This window comes from Amphibalanus amphitrite, unplaced genomic scaffold (assembly GCF_019059575.1).
Source record: "Amphibalanus amphitrite isolate SeventyFive unplaced genomic scaffold, NRLGWU_Aamphi_draft 000945F_arrow, whole genome shotgun sequence".
NCBI classification, from domain to species: Eukaryota; Metazoa; Arthropoda; class Thecostraca; order Balanomorpha; family Balanidae; genus Amphibalanus; species Amphibalanus amphitrite.
The window spans coordinates 81,173-100,843 of record NW_024882439.1 but is presented as its reverse complement, the minus strand read 5'-3'; the positions used below and the strand labels follow the sequence as shown (position 1 = coordinate 100,843).

The 19,671-nt window shown below is 50.1% G+C and overlaps 1 protein-coding gene across 1 annotated transcript; it reads right to left on the bottom strand.

Annotated features, from left to right (window-relative positions):
* Positions 1-9,584: 9,584 nt before the first annotated feature.
* Positions 9,585-19,453, bottom strand: LOC122368403. The gene is made up of 2 exons (XM_043342310.1): positions 19,125-19,453; positions 9,585-9,736 (listed from the first exon to the last, which is right to left on the bottom strand). Exons 1-2 carry the CDS (start codon positions 19,414-19,416, stop codon positions 9,585-9,587), a joined length of 444 nt encoding a protein of 147 aa, XP_043198245.1. The 5' UTR covers positions 19,417-19,453.
* Between the last annotated feature and the right edge of the window lie 218 nt (positions 19,454-19,671).

The following is a 19,671-nucleotide window of genomic DNA, read 5'->3' as shown; positions in this document are numbered from 1 at the left end:
GCCCATTGAGCGCTGGTCGAGAGGCAGGCACCGACGTCACAGCCGACCGACGAAGCCGGTGAAGAGAGTCCTGGATGTTCAGAAGATGGGCACAGAGAAGGTCCAGCCGGGTGGAGATGATATCACAGATTGACCACAATAGAAGATGAAGAGAACGAGATGTTGAAGAGGGTGGCTCTCACTTGAAGCGCACTGATGTTCGATATGGCGAGGAGTCGGCGCTGACGACAAACACCGCGCTCGGCTGAAGTCCGTTGGTGCAGCGGTGCAGCTCTCCCGGGTGGGCGGCCGTCGCCAGTCAGTCAGCGGCACGAGGTGTCTCGGTGCCGCCGTGTGCGCGCCGCTCCGACCGACGCCTCCGATGGTCGGTCCGTCATTAGAGTGTCGGCGGCGACCACGGGCAGCAGCCGGCCGGCCACCGGCGCCGCCGCCCGCGGCCGGGACTGCCCAATTTCCAGGACCGGCGCTCATGTCCGGCACGAGGGTGGCCACTCGGCCCGCCGGCACCCACGCAGGAGGAGGCTCTGCGCCGGCGCGCCGCCGCGCCGCGCCGGCCGGCCGGCAGCGGGTGCGGCGGCACAGCCTAGCCGCCCGGCGGACCCCGGCAGGGAATTTCCGAGCCGCCCGCCCGGTTCGAGGAAGTTGCAGCCCACGGCGCGACCGCTGTCCGCGACCAGTTAGCCCGCCGGCGAGACACGACGTTTGGTCGCACATAGCTACTTCTATCGGTTTGGCAACGCGCTGGTCATTGCCTCAAAGCGGTAATACCGGCCGGATTAAACGGCCCGTCGTGCGTTCGTGCGGGGTTCCCATGATAATTGGACAATTTGTGGTCCACGGAATGGGCAAATTCGGATCCCGAAAAGCCCTGTCAAGTGAGGTCGCTTTGGTAGCGCTAAATACAGAAGGAAGGCCAGTTGGCCGTGACCTGTACCAAATCAATTCGAAAGCAACTGGCGAAAACGTACAATTACAAGACTAGCAGAGTCCAAAACACCCCATTTTAAGGCGCATTTATTAGCAGCTTTGAAATCTTACTTAGAAAATGTTAGATACAGCATGAGTACGAACAAAGATATTAAAATCATTTTTAGTTCGGTCTTCGGTGACCTAACTAGTGACAGTAAGCAGTAACAACCATCCAGAAATACATACCTAGTTACTTGTAAACACCTAGATTCCAGGAGGAATGTCTCGAGTTGCATTTTTAAGAGGCTAATGTAGATCGCAAGGAAAAAACAACCAAAAAATGTCATGCAACAATTACGGACTCCAAATAAGCGCGTAGGTGACTCGCATGTAATGGAATGAGAACACAAAAGCATATCCCACGAAAGAAAAATGGTCTGCATTCCTCGTTGTCTGTGAGACAGGAATGTCGGCGCCTCACGTCTGAGCTGTTCTCTGAGCTCAGATTATCCCAGACAGCATGCATGAACCACCGCGCATGCTAAATAGCTTACCGAGATAAGATGAGAGATCACATGAACCAAGCGATGTTCAGTTCTTACTAGAGATGTCAATCGGATACCAACTTTTTGGTATACCGATACCAAACCGATACCAACTTGGTATTTGGTATTTCAATCCTAATGTGTTTGGTATTTTGTTGGTATTATGAACCCTTACTAAGGTATAAGAAGCTAAGAAATTGGTAAAAAGTTGGTATTTCCCTCATCTTTCAAAGTTGGTTCGGTTTCGGTATTTCCCCACGGTTTTGGTCGGTATTTGGTTTGGTATCGGTATTCCGATTTTCTGTAATTGACATCACTAGTTCTTACACTTTCAGACGGGGATGGTCAGTGAGAGAGAAACTAGGAACAGTTCAACAGCGAACCAGTGGATCGCTGAACTTTGGCCAATAAGACGTTTGCTTGGTATAAGGACGACTTCGAGACAGCAAACAATATTTCTGAAGAAAAAAAACTTAATTAAAGTAAAAACGAATAGTTGGGACAAATGCCCTTGCCAAACCATGGGACTGCAATAACATGGATTAGTGATCGGTAAATTGAATGCATAATTACATACGCATAGCAAATGAACCTCCCGTACCGAGATGAGTTTGGACCACAGTTACTGATGGGTCCCGATACTGGGTTCATCAGGTCCGAGCAGGACCATCTCATCCTAAGCTACACCAGGCATAATCAGACCGGTTCTGGAGCCTGTGTGCGTAAAAAGGTACAAAAAATCACAGCGCTGAGAGACCTATGACAAGTAATGAGTTTGATTTCACGACTATTCTAGCTAGCCAGCTCGGCATGTTGACCGCAAGGTGATTGTGCAATGAGCACCCATAAGTCTGGCACGGTTACTTCATGTCAATGACAAACTTATATAACTGTTGAGAACGATTTTGATGCCTAAGACACTACTGTAAGGATCATGGTGATTTTAGTACTATTAAGCATTAAAAAATGTAAGCGATTTTCATAAAAGTAAGCGGAGGCGAAAAACAAGAAATGAGGAATTACTGCGGCAACTTTCGGTAAACGATTCTGGAAAGGTTTAATGAGTTCATTGGGATAGTCGCAGATTTAGGCCGGTTAAAACCGATATAAATTAATAAAAGTCAGAACATAACCAACATCAATAACAAACAAGCTCACGAGCTAAGAAAATGCCCGCCAAGCACAATAGCTTTTCACTTCAAACAGATCCATCTCAATTAGAGATAATCAGCAGCTAGAAACCAAATGTTCATTGATAGTGCTGATAGATGATTGGTGTACTGTTTAGGCATGTGTAGGTGCCAATGTGAATGTTGTTTGAGTAGGTAGGCACTGATTGTCCCAGCGTCCTATTTTCCTTTAAACTGCCAAGTCCTCTACCTTAAATATTGGCTGAAAAAAAATCCCACCCAATTTGATGCACCTCAAGAAAGGTTGACGACCCCGGTCCCTGACCTATGAAAATCCCACCCAATTTGTATTACAATCTCGAGAACGCCGTCGGGGCGGCACCAAACCCTCCCCCTCTACGGGTAGGTAAGGAATAAAACTATTGTGGATCTAAGCAGTATCATGACAATTGCATAAGCTGTTTTAAAAATTGTATGGCTATGCAGTCATCGTACTAACTATTTATCATTGTCACGATATTTTCCCCATGCTACAATAAAACAAAATTTTCTAACAGATTTATTTATCTCTTAATGAATTTTTCATGAAACAAGTTAACAAGATGTAGTTTTCATGATAAAAATTAGCATCGTGTGGCCACATTACAATCACTTCACGACAAACAAACCCCAATTAAGTGGATTTTATTATCCTGAGGTTAGGTGGTTTAAACCAGTGTGACATAAACTAGTTCATGCCAGCCAGGTTAAACCATAGTTTGAACTAGTGATGTCAATTACAGAAAATCGGAATACCGATCCCAAACCAAATACCAACCAAAACCATCAGGAAACACCGAAACCGAACCAACTTGAGAACATGAGGAAAATACCAACTTTTTACCGATTTTTCAACCTTGTATACATCAGCAAGGGTTCATCATACCAACAAAATACCAAAAACAATCGGATTGAAATACCAAACACCAACTTGGTATCGGTTTGGTATCGGTATACCAAAAAGTTGGTATCCGATTGACATCACTAGTTTAAACCGGTTTGCAGTCCCTGACTGAAATCGACCAACCCTGGATAATCGGTTTGAATTTTCAGAGCACTCCGGCTGCATCGAACAGCGACTTTTTACTTCGTTTTATCTTGCTTGTAATCAATCCTATAGATCCACCCTGCTCCACCTTGAAGCTCCATCTTGGATCCCAGTCTTTTTTATCATTTCATTGCTTAAACGTTCGCCACCTTTTCCGCAATTCATCCATTGGCTCGAGCCTCGATGAAGAAATTCTAAACCACGAACCAAACCTCAGACCATAGAATGAGTGTCAACACGCAACTTCGGCAAAATGGCCGATGAATAAGTAGCAGTTATAACGCATGTTGGGAGGGGTGGTTTGCCTGCGTACCTTCCAACCGCCGCAGCGCCACAACATTCTTAAAAGAACGGCCAGTAAAGAAATGGCCAGAAAATTGGTGTGGTCAACAATGCTCAGAGTGCGCAGCATTCCAAGCATGTCAGCAGATAAGCTCGATCCAAGCTCACGAATGTCGAACTCGTGGTGAAAGGGCTCTGAAAGGACGTTACGACGCTTAATTTATTGCTGCCAATTATCCCAGTCACTGTATGAATAATCTACATACGCAACGAGACTTATCGAAACCGCAGTCTTGGAAAAATCACTATGCAAAGCATTCATGACGCCATGGAAAAGCTCCGAGAGCATGTCAGGTCCTTGAGCACTAAAAATAGCCGACTGCGCGTATAGAAAATCCCAAGACTACTTATTGGGAAGGTGGATTAGCATGTCGACCACCACCCACGCGATTCGGAGTTATAAGTCAGCGAGTGGGTGGCTCCAATGCTATCTGAATCAGGGATAAGCAGAGGAGCTGGCTAAGCCCCCTCTCGTGTCTGTCACCCCGGGCCGTTAGAAAACTCGCCTGATGGCGGAATTGCCCCGTGAGTAACGGGCAGGTGTCGAGCGGTCCGGACTGAGACCGGTAAACAACACACAGTGTACACACCCGTCACCGTTAAGCAGCATAGATAAAGTGGCAATTGATGATGTTGATCAAAACGTTGTCAATGTTTCCAGCAACGGAAATAGTCATCTCTTCAGTAACAGGATGTCTTTTTACACAAAATTAGCTTGGTATCACATCCGTTAACTCATTTTGCAGCATTCCGGATTCGCATTATCTGTTCGAGCCAGCCTAGACATAGTCAGCAGCATCAGATACCGCACGGCTCTAAACTTTGCACCATGACTTCAAACCCAAAAACCGCTACTACCAAGAGACATGCTTACTCATTCGCGACACATGGGAAAGTCGACATGCGGGAGGGAAGTGACATCTATGCCATCATAACCGACGGCCGGAACAGACGGAAGTCAATCTGTGACCCGTGAGTAACCGCCAGGTGTTGAGACCGCGCCCCTTCACCGTACAGCCGGCCCACACGTGTGCGATGAGCTGCGGACCGCTACGACAGGGAAACGCTACAGACCATGTCGCAGAATCGTCCTCATTCCCCGGAGCGGGATAGCGTCGAAATGCCTCACAGACGAGGAAATTTATTTGCGTCACCGTGCAGATTTAGATCACAAATTACCTGATGTGACTAAACGCCAACCAGGAAGTGGCAGAAATCATGCCTGAAGTGTCACAGCATGCCGAAGAGAGAAACAATGGTAGCGCATTCCGCGCTCAAAACGATTCAGTCAGTCTTGAATTAAGTGTTCTGTATTTTTCTATTCACCGAATAACTATATTGAAATAATAACAAAAAATCACTTAGCCATCACCAGAAAGCCACGACGCACGAGTCAACAAAGCATGAATGACAAAATTTAGCATGCATAAATTTTCTGTCGACAACAAAGTATGTCGGGATTTCAGCGCGACGGATGAAACGCCAGCAGGAAGCCCCTAGGCCGTACAGCCTCTCTTGAAAGTACCACGCATCGGTGCGCCGCATCCATTAAGCCCAACCAAAGGAAGGCTGCTAAAATAGAGTCACTGAACCAATACACCCCAATTAAGTCCCCGGGTCAATTGGTTCGGTGACTTAATTTTAGCAGCCTTCTTTCGGTTGGGCTTGATGGATCCAATGCACCGATGCGTGGTACTTTTGAAGAGAGGCTGTACAACCTCGGTACGTCGTAACGGTTGTAAGGACACTCCTACTCAGAAACGACGTCTGCCCTGCCCGCAGCGGCTTGTCCTGGCAATGTCCGTGCACTGTTCGGCCATCATAAACTGCACGCCGTGACATACCCCCCCCCCTGACTACCAGTGCCACAATAACTTATCCATGGACCGCCCCTCCCCCGCCGGCCAGTACGCTGAATCCAGCCACACTACCAACAACCTAATCGAAAACAAACTTTCCGTTTCGCATGTATCACCAAAACGACCCACGCGACGCTCTTTTCGAATGATCGCCCGCCCACAACAAGCTTCATTGGACGATAGAGTGGCATCAGACGAATATGTTTTCTCAGTACCTACCAGCCAGCGGCATCAGAAGAACTGGGCGGCGGCGAATTGACCGAGGCCCGATCCCGGGAAAAGATGCCCTAATCCTTTTCAGCACTATCATTGCCAGCAAGTCCGCTAGCTTACGCCAGACGAGAGCTAAAATAAACGCTCGGACTGGACTAGTGCAGCCGGCTGCTGAAGAGATCTCGGAAAACCCGGGGCGGTTGCAACGGGACCGCCACGCGCCCGCCACGTGCGGCCCACCCCGCCCTGTCGGGACGAAACCACGGCCCTCTGCCCAGCACCACGCCCAGAGCTGCCCTGTTTGTAGCACCATGAGAATCTCTGACCGACGAGAGCTGACACGCGATGAAGCCAGTGACCCTGGGGAGTCCTGCAATGCACGGCAAATCGCGCAGACTGTCGCGGAACGTCGCGTGTCAGCGGATACGATGGCGACGGCGGCCGACAGCTCAGCCGGTCGGCCGGTCGGTCACGCGACTCGAGTGACAGCCGTTTTTCCCTCCCCACAGCTCCCCACGACCGCACCTGCAGTGTGACGTCACGCCCCAGCCCATGGTGACGTCATCCGCCGTCTATGACGTCACTCTTGGCGCCGGGGCGATCACCGATAGGTCGGCGCGGATCCGCCTCCGTAGGATTAGCGCCACCAAACCAACGCTCTCCACCGCACCACACCGATCAGAAAGGATTCGGTGGGTTCAGACATCGCTGCCCAATAACTGTCCTTGCATGTGGACCGCCCCTTAAGCCGGAACCCCTAAACAGACGATGGTGAGGATCTGCGGTTAATTGGCAGTCTGCAGTCCGGTGCCGATCTGATTTCTAACGCTACGTCCGTGAAATGATGCACTGCCCCACTGTGCCGTGATCGTTCACTCTTTTTTCGAGATTCGTGACGTGAGAGAAGCATTCTTTAGCCGCAGTTATCGAGATGGAACGATGTATACCAGACGAAGGGCAATCACCGGGTGCTTGATCCGGCTTCATGGCCTGCAGCGCCATTACGTCAGGAATGTTACGTCAACGGTTCGGTCATTTGGCGCTCATCTGGAGCGCGCGCGGCGGCCGGCGGGGCTCCGTAATAGCTCCATCGTTATCTGCTGTCCGCCGGCGCACGGTGTGAACCCGGCTCCAAACCCGGCACCAAAGCCGGCACCTTTCGGCGCTCAATTAGCTGACGCGAGCGGGCGAGCCGGACGCGCAGTGTCCCGGCCACGCCCGGGACTGTCCCTCCCCGCCCCGCCAGCGCCCACCACGCCCATCGCATCCTTCCTGCTGCACCCACCCACCGGCCAGCCTGAACCGGACCCGCAGCAGGACAGCGAGATCAACTGGGCCAGGGCAGCCGGCAGGGTCGTGATCAGGATCCAGGACAGGGCAACATCGGAAACAGGGCGGGACCAAACAACGGCAGTGATTGGAGTGATACTAAGACCAGCAGCAGCATCCGAGTTCGATCTGAATCTGGTAGGTGTGAGCTATAACAGGGGAAAGGTCAAGGATCAGGCCAGGACAAGGAACAGGCTATGAACCGGGAGAGAATCAGGTCCACGACTATGGCTAAAGATGCATATATTGGACGTCATTAGGACGGGACATTCCGGTAAATCAGCAGACCAATCGAAGTCATGTGTAATGAGCACTTTGGCGCAAAAAGAAAACAGTGGCATTTGAAAACTTGGTGATGTGGGGTGATTTGTTATGTCAAATAAGCAAGGCTAATTAGGAATTAGGATGCCAGTCGCAAAAAATAGGTATGTGATAATAATGGCATAATAACCCACAAACGAGGTCAAGCGTCATTGCATGAGAAAACCCCGGGATCTATAGATACCAGTGCATATTTCTGATGATCCGGCAGTGATTCAAGAGCATGGAGTCCGAAGAATCACCGCCGATAAAAGTGAATTTCTGTTAAGTGTTGTATCGGGCTGTATCCGGTGACCGGGTGACCACTTATCCCGGGCTGTCAATAATCCCAGTGCCGGACATAGTCCAGTCAACACGGCTCCGTCAGTTGCACCTCCCTCCCCCTCCCCTACCCTCCCCCAACTGCCGGAGCGATACTCAGCAGCTCTATTCACACTCACTCACTGGGTCTAATCAGGGGCACAGCACTACGCTAGCAATTCACAATATCAGAGTACGATAGACCTTACGATGGTGTATAACAGGAAAAAGCAAACGCACTTCCACTACAACAGGATTTACAGGATTTAAAACTATTTGTATCGCCCCTCACCTAGCTAATTATTTCATTGCAAGCCTTATCTCGAGAAAAAGACCATTTCCAGAAAGAAAGGAAACGGTAGAGTGAAAAGATGGGCAGAAGAGGGGGAGGGGGAGGAGGAGGGAAGCAGGACGGGAGCTAGCACTATCCAGCGGCCAGGCCAGCGCCGTATGACAACAGATATCGCGTGTCGCATGACGTGCAGAGCCACCGAAAACTCGGCTGCCAGGAACCGAGCGAGCACGAATTCGGCTACCGAGAAACCAGCGAGCATGGAGGCTCGGTGCTGGAACTGCAGCGTTAGTAACGCCGACGACCATCTTTGGCGAATGGAAAGACGAAAGAACCACGATGATGCCCTCGCAACTTGGAAGTGGTTATCATTGTTGTAGGTACCTACTGTTGAGTTTAAAGATGTGGAAGAGAAAAATTGGTGCATGAGCAATAACAGTAGCTAGAAGCTACGGTGAAATGTGGCGTGATATGCGAACAGAAAAACAAAGAATAAGGATTGCTGCCCAGGTAGCGATTGGTATCTGGACGCCATATCGGGACGATAGCTAATAGGTATCGCTCCAATGCATGGATAATCGGTCACGAGGAAATCGATCATTCAGGTTAAAATAGTGAATAGAGAATTGGCTATTTAACAGACCATGCTGGATGGATCATGTCACTGAGTCGAACATTTGATAGACTATTTTGGGACCGATCTTTTAAGAAAATACTTGTAAACCAAAGATTCTGGTTGCTCGCGTTGTGGGTCCCTTGGGTCACGGAACAGATACCACTGTTGCTCCCATTTTGTTAAAAAGGCTGAAATCAGCGTAGCTCATCGCATAAGGCTACTTCACAGCCTAGGTGTGGGGCTGATTCTTGGAAAATATTGAGCGCGACGGCATCCACTGACAATGGATAGTTCCATTGGGACCTTGTAGGTAGCGCCACCAGTTGAGAGTACCGGCCGTCTCCGAGCTCTCCGTAACAAAACGCCACAGATGGCGCTAGCTATCACAGGTGGCACCACTACCCCAGAGAAGCGGACCCAGTCCCAAAGGCCACAAGCTTACCAAAGCCAATACGGATCACGTAAATAAAATCAGAATCGCTCAGCAATGTGAAAAAAATAGCCACACCAGCAGCATGTACGGCGAACCACACACACAAGTCGCAAACCGAACTAATAGGCGCGGTCGGAGCGGGCTGAGCTAGAGGACGGAGGTGTGATTCCAGGACGTCGCGCGGAGCGGTTGCGCGGTGCGGTACTCACTAGTCCACCTGCGACTTGAAGCTGCTGATGGGCACACAGACGTGCATCACGCCAGCCGGGTCGGTCACCAGGTGTCGCGGCACGGGCCCCGGGAACGCCGGCTCCACCGTGTAGCCCTCGTGGCGCACGTGCACCGCCACCAGCGCGTCGTCTGTGGGCGGAGGGGGCACGTGTGGTCAGTGAACAGCGCGAGTACCTACCTACATAGGGAACGGAGCGGAAGGTACACAATGAACAAAAACAGTGCACTATGAGTACAAGTTTTAGTGAGCAGAATAGAATAAAACAAACAACCAAGAGAAACCGTTCGTGAGCAGACCAACCGGTGATGAGCAATTACAGGGAGCACATGCGCATGAAAATGAAATAATTTGGACGACTTTTAGCAAAAAGACAGTAAACAAAGAGAGTTGGTGAATAAAATAAGAACATATGAAAAGTATCTTCATCAGCACAGCATTCAGCATTGTCACTTTCACTTCATCGAGCCATGCTATGCTACAATTTCAAGCAGACATGTATACGATCTCAATTGCTTATCAATGACCATTTTCCCCGCGGCTATGGCTGATAGTAAGTTGATAGAACACATTGGCAGGATAGCTGATAGAATCGTCACTCGATTACAATAACAAGCATTGTTCGGTCTCCCATCCCCGGCGCCGCGTGAAATTCCAGCCGCCCCTAGTCAGTCGGCCCGGATCACAACAGGCTGACCATAAACCAGCGGCCGGCGGCGCGGCGTCCGGTGTCAAAGAGACGGTCGGAGCGGGGCAGGGGGAGGGGGCTACTACTGTCCAGCTCACTCCCGGCTCAGACTGCAGCTGCAGACACACGAGACACGCTCCCCGTGCGGCGTCTCGGCCCGGCTACGTGTCACAGTGGAGAGCGCAGTGAATCAGGCGGCCGGACAGCGCACGTAAAGCTGAGCTGATACGCATACGAGCTAATCTGCGCAGATGTGGTCTCAATGATCAATGATCATGTAAGGGAAGTAGCAATATATGAGGCTGGAAGATCGTTATACAGCAAAGGAAACAGTTTACTGATGCCATGTAAATTTAAGTGGAGCCTTTTTGAAGCAAGATGAGAGCATCTGTGGGGTGTATGGAGCTTATTTGAGAAAGAAGGATATTGTAATGCGCAATGCGCATCTATTCCAAGATGACTTAGGTCATGTCCCAGCGACATGAGTCGACTTCCAGTCCTTCTCAGTACTTCTCGACTGCCAGTTGACAGGCCGGCCAGCCCGCCCCAAATGGCCCTAAATCGGACCGACTTCCGTCGCGCCCCGCCCCAATGTCACACCATCAGCTTTGTTTACCCGCCCCACGTCTACCCTCGGCGCGGCGCGGCCCCAATATCGCACCCGTGAGGCCGGCAGTATTTTAACCTCCCCTCCCCCACGACCCTCGTCCCGACCCAAACGCCATTAGCGCGGCGTCCAGCTGACTGCGCCCACCTCCCTACCCATCCCCCATCCCGCCTGGTAGGACCTACCCTCCCCCGCTCCTCCCCCATCCAGGCGTCCTACCCTACCGGGGCCGCCAACCTCCTCAGCAATACCACCTTCTCCAGTCAACAGCTCGGCCTCCATCCCAAAGGACAACAAAGGCCCACTCATGTCAGCTGACAAACAGGGACAAGTGGCCATCAATGAGCTACAAAATCACGAGCAGATGGACCACGTGCGCACCTCGCTGTCGCCCGGAGCCAGACGCACTGATTTCAGGCTCAGTAGCGACTCGCCTCGGAGACCAGCGACGATCGACGGCCCAGCGTCGCTCAGCGCTCGATGGGACCGACGGGACAGCCATGAGCTCGTGTTGTGTAAACTAGGCCTGTGCTCTGCTGTGGACCATGTGGGCGACACACGGAGGTAATTTCCGGGTCCCCCGGCGGCGCGGGGGCGGGGATGGGGGCGGGGTCGCAGACGGCGGGGCGGCGGTCCCAGAGCCGGACGCGGCTGAGATGCATGGCGTTAGGTCAGCGGCCAGCTACACATGTGGTGTCATCATGATTTCCCGGATATTAGCGATGAGCGCATTAAAAACAGCTGCTGGGTGCGGGGTGGATTGAGCAGTATGCACTGTGCTATGTGCATTGTGCAATGTGCATGGCACGTGTTCGGTTTCACATTACAGCAGCTGTTGCTAGAGTTTGAGACCATTTCACGACTGTATGTAGAGGATAAGGGAGAGACACTGTAGGTACCCCCATTTCAAGTTTCAAATCGCTTTATACCGGCAACTCCCCAACCATTTACCACGGTGACTATAAATACCATTTACAATGTTTTATCCGCTCTACTATGACGTCATCCATGCTCCATCGCCTTCCTATCACTATGAAACAGCTGCACGTGTTGCGTGGCTGTTTCACCATCCTTGGCAATTTCTGACCGCCATGCGTATCCGAGGCGAGCACGCACATGACTGCCCGTCAAACGGCGCCACATATCCGCCACCGTCACCGCCACCAGCCGGGCTGTTCCTAACTCGCAGGAATGAGATGAGGGGCTCCTCCCCTCACGTCCAAAAAACAGCCCAGTGCGGGCAGAGCGCGTGTATCATTTGAACAGGTGTGGGGTGTGGATGGGTAAACGGACAGGCGTCGTCGCCAGAATAATGGCGAGCACATTAGCAGAGACATTAGCATTAGCGACCACATTACATTAGAGTGGGGCGCTAACGGATAGCAATTGCATGAAAAAAAAAAAAATACGGCGAGACCATAACTAAACACATTCTAGGTTACTCTTTACAGGGAAACGTTATTTTCACGCAAAAAAAGGAAAGAAAAGGTACTATCATGTGCGACCAGAAAAAAGAGCCATTAACTTCCCCTGTTGGGTGCATCTGAAGCACAAACTTCCCACCCGCCTGCCCTCTGAGGGAGACCATCCTAAAATCCCCAAAGGAGCGAGTCTCCCCCTCCACCTCAGTCCCCAGGAAGGAGAGATCATCACGTAAATCGCATATCTGTCCGAGTGTTATATTTTAGAGTCGGGAGCAGTCATTGGTCTGGGTGTCACCGGGAACGACAGAGCTGAGCCAAACTGCCACGGGAAGAGGGGAAGGAGAGGGGAGATGCCGAACAGCGCCCATGAAACAGCACGAGAGACTACATAGTGACGACAGAGCTCTGTGAACGGCACGGCAACAATCCGACCCCGGTGTGAGCTGGGAACGGTCGTGCTGAGTTTTGGTCGAAGCAGCCACAGGGGAGGACGTCCGGATTGATATTGAAAGCGGCTCTTAAATACGTCAGATGTGTGGCCTTCTGAAGGAGTAACTGAGGTAGGTAGCGAGGAGAACCGAACTATACGAAATTTCGGGTGTTCGTATCAGAGAACGGCTGAAAGCTGTACGTCATTATTTCGATAGCAAATTGCAATAGCGTCCACTGATGACAAGACTGAACCATCCACACTTTTAACCATTTCAGGATTGTATGGAGACATGATAATGGGGGATATTTGGCCGATCCGACCGCCAGTTGGTGCACCGCAGAAAGACAAAGACATCCTAACTATGTGGTGCCAATCGGAACTTAGACCTCCGGAATTTCGACTTTGGCCAATATCCAATTCGAAATTTGGTTTATACAAAGGCAGCAGGCTTTGGGTAACAATGGACGGTCATTTGTCAAAAGAGAATTAAGCGAATTAAGGTCAAAAGCGAATTAAGTAACAGTGTGGAGTGTAAATTAATGCGAAGTTTTCGGACATCTTTTAAAATGTCTGGCTTCGATATTGTTGGAAGAAAATTCCGGGCATTGGACGGACATTGGACACACATTTCCTAAAACTGGCACCACTACCCTAAACCCCGAATTCAGTCTAACACTGTCCAGTGTCCAGCCAACCACCACCCAATCACCTTAAAACCGTATGTGCTCAAAAGTCAAAGCTTCACATTTCAACTATTACACCGTTCTCACGCCTCAACAAATGAACTACTAGCCGTACAAAGAGTCAGCGACTCAGCCTACACTACCCGACTCTCACGGTCCTTATCCACTGAGCATATCGAAACCCATTGAATCATACTGGCAACCTGATCTCACTATGTAACTAAGGCGATCCAAACGGTCTGATTCGACCCGTGAAACAGGGCACACCACCCGACCTCTGAGGGAGCGACGAGACGCCGCCCTCACCAAAAGGTCGACACCCTGAACCCACCCCCTAAATCTTCCACGGCGTGCTACCAGCGCGGCGCGGTGATTTAGCGTGCTACGGCCAGCGCCCATGCGTCTCTCGTCAGAGTAGGGGGACGCCATCCCTTCCCTTCATGCACCTAGGGCTATTCGATGAGGCCGCAAAGCGAGATGAGGTGAGGAATTGGAGGCTCCGTGTAGAGCGACATATAAAAACATCGCTAGCAAGGTGATTTGAGTGACCTGCAGTCAATGGCAATGGAGTCAGCGGCAAATATTAATAGTTTAAATGTTTTATTTTCGCACTTATGTCACGACCTTGCACTCTTTTTAGAATTGCGTATTCTGAACGATTGGACCCCACGCATGACTTCATGCGTAAGTCCAAGCCTTTGAAGGGCGATCTAAGATTCCGAGCAGACGGCTGACATCCATATATGACAACATTGCAAAACACGGTCATTGACCCAACATCTCCCTGTTTCAAAGTATGCTATAATTTCCAGCAAATCTTACCCCAATAATCACGAGTTCTTGCCATCATGACTAGGAAAACACCAACCGGCACGCACAGCCGTGCCGTGGCTCATCTGACCCGACCCTGCCCCGTCACGCCGCCGCCGTTGACCGTGGCCATTTCTGGCGCGGCCGACACGGCACCGGCGCCAGCTCGGTGCTGACACAGCACGGGTGTCGGGTGACACCACGACACACTGCCGGAGGGGGACAGCGCGTGCTGACCCCCCCCCCCCCCGGTCGCTCGGAGGGAGGAGTGGGGATGGAGGGAATGGAGAGGGGCGGGGCCCAGTGTCGTGAAGTTTACGGCCAATGTGCCGTTTATGTTGAAAAATGAATAGGTACTTACGCCCATACGACGTTGCATGTCAATTTAAAAAGAAAATATACATGTCTCAGCTAACACAAATGTTTTATAAAATCACAGGTCAGTCAAACACTTGCCTTATGAGGGTCATAGCTCCAAAACCCATTGCCCACGTAATAAATTTCGGATAACAATTGAATATGATTTAACATTAGGTGAACTGGATCTTTTTTGTCACCGGTTGTAAGTACAATATCAAAACAAGAAAGCAAACCCAGGAACAGTAAATAAACAAGGACCGAATCACCATATTATTGCTTGAGGACAACACAGACGCTCACTAGGTCATCGGCACTATTGCGGCCGGCTGGCGCGCCGCCAGTGCGCCGATATCTCGCCGCCAGTGCGCAGGAAGTGAATCTGACCCGCCTGTGAACGACGGGACTCGTCGGGGACTCCCTGACGCGCACTGTCGCCGACTTGGTCCTGACGACAGCGCTGCAGCGCTATCCAACGACCAATCGATGTACTGAGACTGCTCTGACTGTCTGCAGCCGAGAGCAATGCGGGAGACGGGGCGCCGAACACGCTGTTTGACGAGTGATGTCATGGATAAGCAACGTGTATGAAGTTGGGCAGAGCCAGCGCTATAAAACAAGCTCCATATTTACCTCATTGCGTCATGATGGCCAAGTCATATTAGCCGTTTTCACAGGACATTTGGTTCGCATTTGGTGGAGATAATGTGCAGATTTGTTTCAGATTTGGTGAAATTAGGCTTTGTGTTTCTTAGAAGCAGTCAGCTAGGGTTCTACTAACTGCTTGTATACTTGCCTAGTCATGTCATCACACATTATCATCGATTGAAACACTGAAATAAACTCATTATATGAAGGTATTTGTTATAATAGAGATAAGGAGCAGATTTGGTGAGAATTTCGTGCATTCGCCAGATAGCGCGTCGTGAAAACCAGGGCTGCGGAGTCGGAGTCGGAGTCGGAGTCGGAGTCGGAGTCGGTCGGAGTCAACAGTTCTGCCCGGAGTCGGAGTCGGAGTCGCCAAAATCTTACTGAGTTAACGCTGCATGGCTCAACGTCATGCACCGCACCCGTCTGATTGACGATACCATGCGCTCGAACTTAGATTTTGTCGAGAAAAAATGCAACGCAAAGCCTTGGAACGCACAAGGGATCATTTCAGGCAAGATAAAAACATCTCCATTATGAAATTCAATGTCATGATATGGATTTTAACCCGCGCCCCACTGGGATCTGCGTATAACGCGCACTACTGGGGGGAGGGCTCTTCATAGCCCCCCTGGCCCCTCCTAACTCCGAAACTACTCAGCCGATCGTCAAAATTCGAAAAAAAAACACTTTCGATTAGGGGGGGGGGGCACTGCCGACTTTTGGTCCCATTCTTTCCATGCAACGCCCATAGGGCTAATGTTAAAATGCCAAAATCAAAGGGAGGCACGGTGCCCCCCGCGTTCCGCCGCCAATGTCACCGATGACGTCAGAGGTCAGGTCTAAGTAAAAATTATTAGCATTTTGGCTTGTTCACATTTTGGGCTCTGGTCGCCATCTTACAAATCAGATCAGGCTCATTTTTTGTTTACACACTCGTGAACACACTCGTGAGCTTCAGATACCCTGAGGGTGCCGAACTTGTACTTTGATTTTCAGGTCAGGGTCAGGTCATCACAGGTCACGGAAATATTATATCATGCGTCGGTCACGTGACACGTTTTATGGTCCATTTAGGCCATAGATTTCGAATTTGATGTCGTTTGTGTCATTAGAGATCATTTTGAGTTGAATTTAGCTTAGGTCACTGTTAAGTAAAAAAAGTCAAATTTTGAAGTTAAAATTTTTCAACAAAAAGGGTGTCCATTGGATGCGGTTTGAGCTCAGGAACACGATGGTGCTAATTATAATGGTGTATGATGTCAAATACGCACTGAAAAATTGATTTGAAAAATTTATAATTGTGAATTTTTTGCAATAATGCGTATAACTTGGTCATTTTCGAAGATATTTAGCTAATAGCTACAACTTGCTACAGTAAGTCATAAGGATGTGTTCTATCACACATATTTCAGGCTTTTCGAAATCAAAAAGCTTTTTGAAAAAATATAAAAACATAAATTTTGAATTATATATAAAATTTTCAAAATTTTCAAAATTTTGAAAATCCAAGATAGCAGTTTGATAACACAGTCTATCCTGAGCCCTCTCATGCAAAGAAATTGGATCTAGCTCAAAAGCTGAGCTCTTGGGAGCGTTTGTCGTGGTTCAATGTTTAGCGTCGAAATCGGCCGAACGTGACGTTACTCTGACGTCATTTCCAGCCGACCTATGGTAGCTACGAAGTTCATATTTTGACACAAGTTTTCAAATTGATGCAGCCAAAGGTACTAAAAGTTTGGCGTCGATACGTCAAGCACTTTGGAAGGAGGGGGGCTATGAATAGCCCCCCCCCCCCCCAGTGGGGCGCGGGTAGAACCGTCCGGAGTCGGAGTCGGAGTCGATTTTTGAAGTCGGAGTCGGAGTCAGAGTTACCCTAAATTACATCGACTCCGCAGCCCTGGTGAAAACGGCCATTTTTTTGCTCTAGCCCAAGGCGAACTTAAAAAATGTCATGCTGGCGCATAACTAGGTAACGAATAGCTACAGCCCTGCTGAAAATCGCATTCGAAACACTGAGTAATGCCCTTTCATTTGACCTTTGGTCAATATTTTTCTTTCTTTTGGCGGGAGTTCTTTCTGAATTAATTTTTGACAACAAGCTTGTATCACCATGACTTTACCGGCGGCGGCATCGAGTTTCTTTCGTTCGTAGAGACTGTTCAGAAGAAACAATAAGTTGGACCTGGGAAAAATCAGCTTCAAATTTTGACCTAAGGCCAAGGTCACAGAAAAGTTCATGTCGCATATCAGTCGATTCGTATATTTTATCTAAGTTGTTGACAAAAAAAAACTGCTGGAGACACCTCATGCCCTGAGCCCCTGAGTGCCTGAGATAACCTCAGGGGCATAATAGGGGATCACGGTTGCAAGTTTCCGATTTAGTGGGCCATGCTTACCTTTGTCTCGATGTTTAAGAGTGTTAAGTACGACTTCCTCCGAAAGAAGAAGATTTCAATTTTCTCCAATTGGCTTATAATGGAGAAGCCGGAAAATTACCTGACATTATGCCATCGATATCAAAATTCCGAGATACACAAATTATTGGTGCCAACTTCGCTTATTGGTGCCACCATGCCATTCCCCCAATTTAGACTTTAGGAGATATACTACAGAAATTGCAGACTCAAGAAGTGTTAAAGAGGCATGGCCATCTAACCCGCGCCCGAATGGGCCTCTCAGCCAGCTTCGCCAGGGTGGGGGGGGGTCTTTTTGGCCACACCAGTCACCAGGTTATCTCGGAAAGTAAACAAGCTACAAAGACACGGTAAAAAGCAAGAGATAGTTCGCTACAAGATCTTTCAGAATCATACGAGTCGATTTTGATTAGGTGATCGCTGAGGTTACTAGAGGTCGCCAAATGTAAAATTTTCACGAATTCTTGTTCCCGATTTGAACACCTTTTCACAAACCGGCGCATAAATTGGGAGCCAATAGAGCTCCAGCGCTGCGGAAAAGCGCATTCGATAGCCTTTTCAAAAGACTTTCTGTGTGTTGCGCTCAGATTTGACCTGAGCCTTCAAAGCGCAAAAACTCAAAATTAAACGTTTGTGCGGAAAAGGTTTTTGTATAGCTTTTGACTCGGAGCTTGTATTACACTGATTTTACCGGCATCACGTTTGACTCGTCGAGACGCGTCAAATGAACAAAGAGGTCAACTTAAAAAATTTGACCTCAGGTCAAGGTCACGGAAAAGGTCATGTTGCATGTCATTCGATTTGCATTGTTGAGCTGAACACATTCATGGAATTTCAATTCAGCGCTCTAGCATATTTCTAACTCAAGTTATTGTCAGAAAACTGTTGTAGACATTTAATCACCTGAGACGACCTCATGGGTATAACCGGGGTCACAGGTGCAATTTTCCGGTTCAGTGGTGTCCCGATGTGTGGGGGTGTTTTCGGAAAAATGAGGAACGTCTCAATTATCCCCCACTGAATAGCGAGGTCACAAAATTGACCTGACCTTAGGTTACCGATGCGAAATTGGTGCATCATAAGCTAAACCAAGTTTCGCAGCGATGCACGCCGTGGTTTTCTAAACTCTTGCAAAAAACTAATCAGGTGTATTAAAAAACGCCCCCCCCCCCCACACACACCCGGGCGAAGGTTAACATAACCTGGTGACCTGACTTAATGTGACATAGGTCAAAAATTTCACACACTATGCGAAGTTGATGAATGGCCAAATCGCACCAAATGTGTGTGAGACCACCGTCGTAAAACCGGCTGAAGTAGAGCATCATAACAACACCGTATGACACCCTGGATCACCAACCACAACCCCAGTCAGCAAACCCAAGCTGTCAGTCCCACGCCGACCTGTCATCCCCAACCCGGCCCGACGAGCGGGTGGACGGCTGTACTCACCCAACCGGAGGCCCTTGGTCCACTGCTGCACGCAGCCGGGGCTGTGCACCTCGGCCAGAGTGCGCGGGTCGGCCACCGGCGCCGGCGCCAGGCGCGGCCGCACCCACACCACCGGCTCGGGAGTGCTCGGAGGCGTCAGCAGGCACGACGGCATCGTCGGCGGCGGCGTCAGCAGGCACGACGGCATCGATGACGGCGGCGTCAGCAGGCACGACGGCATCGTCGTTACCGCCATCGTCTGCCGCGGCGGTGGTGACGGCGGCGAGCAGGCACGGTCAGCGCTGGTCAGCATGACCGTTAACGGCGCCGTCTGCGGCGGCGGCGGCGGCGGCGGCGGCGGCAACAGCCCGCCGTACCGCTCCGCCGGCGGCTGGACGGCCTCCATGCGCGCCGGGAAGAACCCCGGCGCGCAGACGGGCGGCATGAAGTTGAAGTAGAGCGGGTCCAGCGGCGGCGGCAGCAGGCCGCCCACCTCCAACACGGGGAAGTCGCCGTAGAAGGTGCTCGGGGGGTAGCCGTATGAGAACGGTCCACCGGGAGTGGGACC